This window comes from Arachis duranensis, chromosome 5, assembly GCF_000817695.3.
Source record: "Arachis duranensis cultivar V14167 chromosome 5, aradu.V14167.gnm2.J7QH, whole genome shotgun sequence".
Taxonomy (NCBI): domain Eukaryota; kingdom Viridiplantae; phylum Streptophyta; class Magnoliopsida; order Fabales; family Fabaceae; genus Arachis; species Arachis duranensis.
In genome coordinates, this window is record NC_029776.3 from 82934149 (window position 1) to 82943983 (window position 9835).

Below are 9835 nucleotides of genomic sequence, written 5' to 3' on the forward strand. Positions count from 1 at the left end.
GAATTCTCAGTTTAACATGATATATTTCCTTGGACAGGAAAAAATATGAATATGTTTTTATTGAGAAGATCACTGGACAAATCTGGAGTAGGATTAGTCGTGTTCCTTTATATGTTGCGGATTATCCTATTGGGCTAGAATCTCGAGTGCAAAAAGTAGTCATGCTTCTAAGTGATGGATCTAATGGTGGAAACCAAATGGTGGGGATCTATGGAGTTGGTGGAATAGGTAAAACAACACTTGCTCGAGCAGTTTATAATCTGATTGCAGACCAATTTGAAGGATTATGTTTTCTTGAACATGTGAGAGAAAATTCAATCAAATATGGATTAGCATATCTCCAAGAGATACTTCTTTCTAAAGTACTTGGAAAAAAGGATATTAAGCTAGCAAGTGTTGGTGAAGGAACTTCAACAATAAGGCAAAGGTTCTCAAGAAAGAAGATTCTTTTGGTTCTTGATGATGTTGACAAACTCGAGCAATTGCGAATGATTGCCGGAGGACTTGATTGGTTTGGTTATGGTAGCAGAGTCATCATAACAACTAGGAACAAACATTTGCTAGCAGCACATGGGGTAGAGAGGACCTATGAGGTAGATGACCTAAATATGGAAGAATCACTCGAGTTGCTCAATTGGAATGCTTTTAGAAATGAAAAGGTTGATCCAAGTTATAAGAATGTTTTGAATAAAAAGTTGTGTCTTATGCTTCTGGTCTTCCACTAGCTTTGATTATAATAGGTTCCAACTTATTTGGCAGAACTATTGAGGAATGGATGTCTACATTATGTGAGTACAAAAAGGCTCCTAATAAAGATATCCAGAGGATACTTAAAATAAGCTTTGATGCTTTGGAAGAATATCAACAAAAGTTTTTTCTTGACATTGCTTGTTGCTTCAAAGGATATGAGAGGGAAAAGATTGAAACCATACTCCATGCTCATCATGATGTCAACCCGAAATCTAGTATTAGTGTGTTGCTTGAAAAATCTCTCATAAAGATTAACGAGTATGGTTTTGTGACATTACATGACTTGATTCAAGACATGGGTAGAGAAATTGATCGTCAAGAATCACCTGAAAAGCCTGGGAAGCGCAGCCGTTTATGGTTTTCTGTAGATATAATGCAAGTTTTACAAGAGAACACGGTGAGTATAACTTGTAACTATGGGTGGTTTCCTCCATCATGAACCTTTTATCTTGCTCAATCTCCTTTGAACATATTTTATCACAACAGTTATTTGTTCCTCTGTTTCCAATTTCCATTCTGTTATTAACTATATCTAATTAAACTAGTTTCTTTTGTCGTTTGTAATAGGCTAGGACATCTTTTATTTCATGCTCTAACATTATATGCATGCATTGTATTTGACTTTTGCTTTTTGTTTTCAAAGGGAACTAGTGAAATTAACATGATAAATCTGGAAGTTCCCATATATGAAGTATTAGAATGGGATGGAACAGCCTTCAAGAAGATGAAAAATCTCAAAACACTTATCATTCGAAATGGTAAGTTTTCTAAAGGTCCCAAACATCTTCCAAATAGCTTAAGAGTTTTGGAATGGCAGGGATATCCTTTAGATTCTTTACCATCCGATTTTCGTCCAAAGAAGTTAGCCATACTCAACTTACCCAATAGTTGCTTTTCATCATTCCAGCTTCTCAAGATACTGAAGGTAAAATATATTAACAGGTTTTTATCTTTCTCTATGTTTGTAGTTTCATTTTGAGAAAATTTTTCTTCTTCTTTATTTTGCAGACTTATGTTAATATGAGAGTCTTGAATTTCAGTGGAAATAGACAGACAACACAGATACCTGATGCATCCGGTGCCCCAAATTTAGAAGAATTACACTTTGCAGATTGTGAGAATTTAATTAAAATTGACAAATCTGTTGGACTTTTGAGTAAACTCAAAATATTCGATGTTCAAGGTTGCCAAAAGCTAAGGAGGTTACCTTCGCTTGCATTGCCCTCTCTTGAAAAACTTTATCTCTCAGGTTGTTCAAGTCTCGCGAGTTTTCCAGAAATACAAGGAAAAATGAAGAAGTTAAGACAACTTTCTTTGATTGACACTTGTATAAAGGAGTTGCCTTATTCTATTTATAATCTTTCTGGGCTTCAACTATTAGAACTGCATCACTCCGGAATTATTCTATTGCCAAGCAGCATTTTCATGTTGAGAGAACTTAATGCTTTGGACTTGTGGGAATGTGAGTGCTTGCTAACACCATATGAAGGTGATGATATAGAGCAAAGGAGCTTAGTGCTGTCTTCAAATGCAACAAGTCTTGATTTCAGTACTTGCAATATATCTGATGAATTCCTTCAAATATTTCTTCCTCAGTTTCCCAATGTGCAAGTTTTAAACTTGTCATATTGTAATTTCACAATCCTCCCGGAATGCATCAGCGAATGCCGCTTTTTGGAGATTCTTTATCTGAATGAATGCAAGAATCTACAAGAAATTAGAGGGATTCCACCCAACATAGAAATATTGTATGCAATGCACAACACATCCATGAGTTACTCCAGCAGGATGACATTGTTGAATAAGGTATTTTAGGTTGACTTTGATTTGATACCAACATCTACATGTTTATCAACTAACTCAAGAACTATTTATGGCTGCCAGGAGTTCCATGAGGATGGTGGAGACAAGGCATTTATTTTGCCAGGAACAGAGGTTCCAGATTGGTTTGAACTTCAGAGTGATGGACAACCAATATCTTTCTGGTTTCGTAATAAGTTCCCTGCCTTATCTCTCTGTGTTCTTTTTAACCAAAGGCTTACTAATCATAGAGAACTTCGGATTGGAGTGAGATTGATCATCAAAGGCAACAACAATTTTGAAGAACTTTTTAATGAAACTTTGAATATAGTATCACATCTTCATCATGTATATATATGTAGTATGAAGCAAGTAACCTTTGCAGCTGATGTGGATGAAATGCTTTTGAAAAATGGATGGAACAAAGCAGTAATATCTCTTTACCATTACAACATATTTGTGCCTCGAGAATTGGAGGATTTGGGGAGCATGCAAATTGGAGTTCATGTAATTGAAAAAAGAAGTAACATGCATGATATCCGATTCTCCGATCCTGACACTCATATCCAGTATAGTCCAATTCTTCTTAATTCCAGATGGTTATCTCAGGGTAGATATCATTTACTGAATCAAGAAACCTCAACAGTCACTGTCCAAGGTAACATAGTTTTCTTTCTGGCAAGCATTACTAATTTTTACTTGTGTATGTTTTGCTTCTCTGCATATATCTTGTATATTCTTCTCCCTTCTTTCATCGGCTAAGTCTATAATCTTTTTTCACTTTCAGGTTTGCAAGAACAAAAAAATTTAACTCGGATCGATCATAAGAAGTTGAAAGGTCATAAAAAAGTGAACAAAGCAAAAAGGGAAGGAACAATGCTCAACATCAATTCCATGCAGGATATTGTTATTCTTACAAGTGTGAGTTGTGAAGTTTGACATGTGTTAAATTTAAAAAATTCACAGAGAACCAAATCATGCTAAAAAATTCACATGAGAGAATTTGTACTCAAGACAATTACATGTTTGTATAATATCTATGATATGCATGGATTATGAATTTTAAGGCAGGTAATTTTGTATGCAATGGAATAGGAGGCCTCAAATGACAAGAACATGACACCAAAATCATGGAGTTACATGTCATGCGAACCGTGGGATCCAAGACAAGAATCGCTTCCACTGGATTCATTGGATCCAATGCTATGGGAATCATGGGGTCCAGTGACACAGCCACAGGGATCATGGAATCCATCAGTGGCACGAGAATCATGGAATTCAATTGATTGTGAAGGGACAGATCCAACAAACCAACTAGTTTCAAGTAAAGAAATAACCATGAGTGATAGTGACTCTGAAATTACGAGATTGAGTCATAGAACTGCCAAGTGGAAACTGTGGTTATGTGGTTTATTTTCTTCATCTATGTCTTCTTCCTCCTCTTCTCTGAGGGAAAGGCTCCTATAATCAAGGCTTAGAAGGTAAGTTGGCTCTTTCTATTTATATTGTTCAATGATTGAAATTTAATGCCCAGGTTTGCTAAATTTCTAAACACATACATATATATAGTTCTATTTCTTATGAGGCCATATATAATGGCTGGTAAAAGTTTTCCTCAGCTGCTAAGCTGAAGTTTCTGATAAAAAGAAAAAGAAAATGAATGAATACTTGTAAGCTACAATATTTGCAAGCTTTTATCTGATTGGTGATTTATCTTTTGTCGAAGAAAGTAATGACAATTTTATTATTATCATTTTCAGTTATCATCGTCTTCTTGGTGATATCAGAGTATGGAAACTTCCTTGGTTCAATGCGAGTTGAGACCTAAATCTTGCCATTTTATTTTTAAATAAACTCAGATTGATTATGACAGTACTTTCTGTCTTCCATGTAATGTATTTAGGTTTGATCTGTATATAAAATGTATATTTAAATTTATACATTATTTTGAGGTAGTAAGTAATTTTGTCCTATTTCTTCATTTTGAGGTAATAAGTATCTTAGACTCTAACTAAAAGGTTATGACTATGAGTTCAAGTCTTGGAAATAGTAAAATATATCTTTTATCTTTTATGAATTATATTGATGAAAGGTATTTTAAGAAAAAATGATGTACACCAAATCCCTCTACATCACTAATAGGTATATGCTTAAAAAAGGCTAAATAGAAAGGGCAAGTAAACCAATATATCCGATCAGTGCCTAATAAAAAATGTGAAGTAAAGCAAGTTGTAAAAATAAGACTTCCTTTTTTGGTTTTTGTGTAACATGATAAAGATAAAAAGAATAGTCAAGATGGGAGTGCTTGAAGTTAGTATTTTATTAGAGCAACCCTATCTTCCTACCTACTTACTATGGCAAAAGAATAAGGACATGATGACAGAGGAGTCATCAGTAATTTACTTTGTTGCCCTTTTGTTTGTATTATATTCCCTCACAGTTTTCTTCTTCCTTTTACTTTTTGGCAATACTTACTTACTTGGTAATAATGTTAGTTTTGATGTTGTCATAAATACTACCCTCTTAGCCATTATGTTCTAATGCTAACTGAGGTCCTTGTTTTTGGTCTGAGACTTTTAGTATCATCATGTCAACACTACCACTCACCTCTTCTTATTCCTCTTCCTTTTGTTATGCATTCACCTATGATGTGTTTATCAGCTTTAGAGGCAGTGATACTCGCTATGGTTTCACTAACAATCTCTAACAATGCTCTCGATAGAAAAGGAATCCGTACCTTCTTTGATGATGAGGAGCTTAGGAAAGGAGAGGAAATCACAGAATCACTTGTCAAGGCAATTGAAGAATCTAGAATTGCCATTGTAGTGTTCTCCAAGAACTATGCATCTTCTTCCTTTTGTTTAGATGAACTTGTCAAGATCATGGAGTGCGTTAAGGGGAACGGACGGTTGGTTTTTTCGGTCTTTTATGATGTTGATCCTTGTGACGTACGACACCAAAAAGGAAGCTATGCAGTTGCGTTGACTAAGCATGAAGAGAGGTTCATGGGTGACAAGAAGAAATTGCAGAAATGGAGGAGAGCTCTGCATGAAGCAGCCAACCTGTCTGGCAATGATTTCAAGCTTCAGTATGGTTTTTACTGTCTGATATTTTGATTTATGAAAACATTTTATATCAAAACCTTTAGAGGAAAGAGTTCCTTTGTATATGCTGCATTTAGCATCACTTTGTTGTGACATTTATTATTGGACAGAAGGGAATATGAACATGCTTTCATTGAGAAGATTGTGAAGGAGATCTCAAACAGGATTGATCGTACTCCTTTGCATGTTGCTGATTACCCCATTGGACTGGAATCTCGAGTACAGGAAGTAAACAAGCTTCTGAATGGTGGATCCAATAGTGGAGCCCTTATGGTAGGATATATGGAGTTGGTGGACTAGGTAAAACCACACTTGCTAAAGAAGTTTATAACTTGATTGCTGACCCATTTCATGGTTTATGTTTTCTTGAAAATGTGAGGGAAAATTCAAATAAAAATGGTTTAGCATATCTCCAAGAGTTATTTCTTTCAAAAACACTTGGAGAGAAAGATATAAAGCTAGCAAGTGTAAGTGAAGGAATCTCATTAATAAAGCAAAGGTTGAAGAGCAAGAAGGTTCTCCTGGTTCTTGATGATGTTGAGAAACTTGAGCAATTGCAGGCAATTGCTGGAAGGCCCGATTGGTTTGGTCCTGGCAGCATAATCATTATAACAACTCGGGACAAACATTTGTTGGCAAGTCATATGGTGGAGAGAACATACCAAGTGAAGAAATTTGATGAGAAAGAAGCACTTGAGTTGCTTAAGTGGAATGCTTTCAAATATGAAAATGTTGATCCAAGTTATATGCACATGTTAAGTAAAGTAGTGTCCTATGCTTCTGGCCTTCCATTGGCTCTGGTGGTAATAGGGTCAAATTTGTATGGAAGAAGTGTAGAAGAATGGATATCTGCATTACATGAGTATAAAAGAATTCCTAATAAAGATATCCAAAAGAAACTTAAAGTAAGTTTTGATGGTTTGGAGGAATATCATCAGAAACTTTTTCTTGACATTGCTTGTTGCTTCAAAGGATATAGTTTTGATGATCTTGAAAATGTACTCCATGCCCTTTATGATGTTAGCCCGATACTTGGTATTCGAGTGTTGGCTGAAAGATCTCTAATAAATATTGATAAGGATGGCCATGTGACACAGCATGACTTGATTCAAGATATGGGCAGAGAAATTGTTCGGCAAGAATCACCAAAAAATCCTGGTAAACGTAGTCGGTTATGGCTTTCTGAAGATATAATACGAGTTCTACAAGAGAATATTGTAAGTAAATTTATGAGGGTGGTTTGTTTTCTCATCATTAATATTATAATCTTGATTATCTGATCTATTTCAAATTTGATTCCCATAATAATAATTTATTTATTTGTGCTTGTTTCTTTGATACAAAACATTCTTTATTTAGGTGTATTGACATCCTAATATTACATGTATGGTATTATAAGTTTATTTGAGGCTTGTTGTTTTCAAAGGGAACCAATGATATTGAACTCATAATTCTGCAAGCTCCCACGTCTGAAGTAATAGAATGGGATGGAGAGGCTTTCAAGAAGATGGAAAACCTCAAAACACTTATTATTCTAAGTGGCAATTTTTCCAGAAGTCCCAATTATCTTCCAAATAGTTTAAGACTGTTGGAATGGCGGGAATATCCTTCATATTCTTTACCGGTTGATTTTCATCCAAAGAAGCTTGCCATACTCAAGTTGCCCAAAAATTGCTTAACACTGCTCCGGCTAGTTAAAGTATTAAAGGCAAGCACAACAAGCTTTTTTTTTTCTATTGTTAGTAAATTCATTTTAATATATTTGTGTTGAATTTTGCAGGAGTTTGTGGAGATGAGTGTTTTGGATTTTAGTTGGAATGATTGGATAAAACATATCCCTGATGTTTCATGTTCCCCAAATTTAAAAGAATTAAACTTTGCATGTTGTGGCAATTTGATTCATGTTGATGAGTCAGTTGGATATTTGAGTAAACTTAGATCATTGGATTTTCAAGGTTGTACAAAGCTTAGGAATCTTCCTTCCCTTATGTTACCATCTCTTAGAAAACTCACTCTTGTGAATTGTTCAAGTCTTGAGAGTTTTCCTGAAATATTAGGAAAAATGGAAAAGATTACATATCTTGATCTGTATTCAACTTCCATAAGAGAATTGCCATATTCCATTTTGATGAGTTTGGAAAACTCCTATTTAATTTTGATGATGAACAAACATTATTAAAATATTTAATTACAAAATTATTAATTTGATCTTAATTCATATTTGCTTAATTAATAATTTTGTTGTGCAGATTTTATGTTGGGCCGAAAAATGAGTTTGTGGTATAAGCCCAATAATCAGCCTTGCTACAAGTTATATATTAAGTGGCTGAATTTTTATATTGATGGGCCAAGTTCAATGCTGTTACAACCAAGCCCATGGTTAATTTTGATGAAAGTTTCTTGCTTGATCTGAAACAAGATTCATCAGGAAAGCAAATGTTAACTAGTTGGGCCAGTTTTAATTTTAATACTACAAAGCCCAAATCTTATTATTGATGAATGCTTCCAAACTTGGTCCGAAACCAAGATAAAATGAAAGCAAAATGCTTCCAACGGATCCAAGCTTTTAACCATGTGATGGATTTCAAAATCTATTATATTGATAATTGATGCATGGGAAATATGAGAGAGAAAAGTTCAGCTGAATTGATTGATGGCCATAATGACAACACGCCACTCTAAGCTAGGGAAGTAAAAGCAACTTTTACCAACAAAGTGGTTTATCACATTGAATTACTTTTCTTCTAAGTTGTTTATTCTCTCTCATCTCTTTCTTGTTTCTTCTTCGGTCTTTGTTCAGGAAGCTATGGACGCTATGCTCATCAACAAAGAAAAAGAAGAAGTTGCATGCTCAAGACCATCAAGTTAATGATGGAAGAAAAAAATAAAAGTATATAGTGGCTGAGATTGTCACCAAATGTGGTTAGATTTGGTGAGGTAATCTCGAGCTCTTCATGCTCAGAAAAGGAAGATGAAGATTCGGCCAGCAAGGGAGATTCTTGAAGCATGGCTTGTCTTTGATTCTGCTCAACCACCACAGGGAATAGCTAGAGTGGCGAAGTGATGGTTGAGGCAGAGATTGAAGCAGATGAAGTCATCACCATCATGAAGCATCAAGGGCCAGAAATCCATCTTGGAGAGGAAGCCAAGGATGGAGTGCCCGGATTGAGAACAGCCACTGTTTGAAGCAAGGAGAAAATTTGAGTGTGCAAGGCACAGAGTTCTCAGAGCTACCTGAGCTAACAGTTTTCTCTTCTCCTTCAATGTATTCTGTTTTGTAATTTTTCTGTTTAATTTTGTCATGTCTTGAGTCTCATGGAAAAAGGCAAACAAGTGAGGTTTGTATGAAAAAGTCATAGAGCGGAAAAAGGCAGAGAGTGCAAAATTAAAAGAAAAAGACATAGATGTCTTAGAGGTCCATTGTTCATCTATGTTGTGTATCATGATTCTGTGGGAATCCCCTTGTAAGTTGGGTTAGCACTTTACAAGTTGTAATCAGATTGATTATAGTGAAATTCCATCATGTTTGTGATGGAGACTGGATGTAGGCTGCACTGCACTTAGCAGCCGAACCAGGATATATCTGGGTGCAATCTTCTTCTCCTTTCTACCCTATTTCTGTTTTCTACTACACAGGAACAAAAACCAGAATTATCTCGTGCCAAGTGACGAGACAAAAAGAAAAGTCTCGTGGCTAGGGACGAGACAAAACAAAAAGTCTCGTGTGCAGTGAAGAGATAAAAAGAGTAAAAGTTTCCAGAATTAGTTTGACAAGTCAGCAAGTATTATCAAGCAAAAAAGGGGGCTAAGATTCAACCCCCCTTCTCTTAGCCACTGAAACCATCAATTGGTATCAGAGCTTGGTCTCAAAGAGATCAAGCTTTGCAGCTTGGAGTAAAGATCCTCATGGCAGAAAACAGTGGCGCAAATGTGGTGTCCTACAATCTGACTGAAGGTCAATCAAGCAATAGACCTCCTCTTTTCAATGGAAAAAATTATACCTATTGGAAGGAGAGGATGAAGATATTTGTACAAGCAGTGGATTACAGACTATGGAAGATCATCCTAGAAGGTCCTCAATTCCCATCTACCACAAGTGCTGAAGGAGTAGTCACTCTTAAACCAGAAGCAAGCTGGACCGAGGAAGATAGGAAGAAGGTGGAGTTAAATGCCAAGGCAAT

The 9835-nt window shown here is 35.6% G+C and overlaps 1 protein-coding gene and 1 pseudogene across 1 annotated transcript in view; both read left to right on the forward strand.

The window, feature by feature from the left end:
• LOC107489836 (TMV resistance protein N-like) overlaps positions 1 to 3766 on the forward strand; it is a 14348-nt gene extending 10582 nt beyond the window's left edge. Inside the window, 7 exon segments of the mRNA XM_052262231.1 lie at positions 38 to 693; positions 696 to 1147; positions 1394 to 1675; positions 1759 to 2556; positions 2635 to 3208; positions 3338 to 3471; positions 3622 to 3766. Coding sequence (XP_052118191.1) covers positions 38 to 693; positions 696 to 1147; positions 1394 to 1675; positions 1759 to 2556; positions 2635 to 3208; positions 3338 to 3471; positions 3622 to 3645 — 2920 coding nt within the window. The 3' untranslated portion in view covers positions 3646 to 3766.
• A 1371-nt stretch (positions 3767 to 5137) lies between these two features.
• On the forward strand, positions 5138 to 7505 carry LOC127739654 (disease resistance protein Roq1-like; annotated as a pseudogene).
• Positions 7506 to 9835: the final 2330 nt, after the last annotated feature.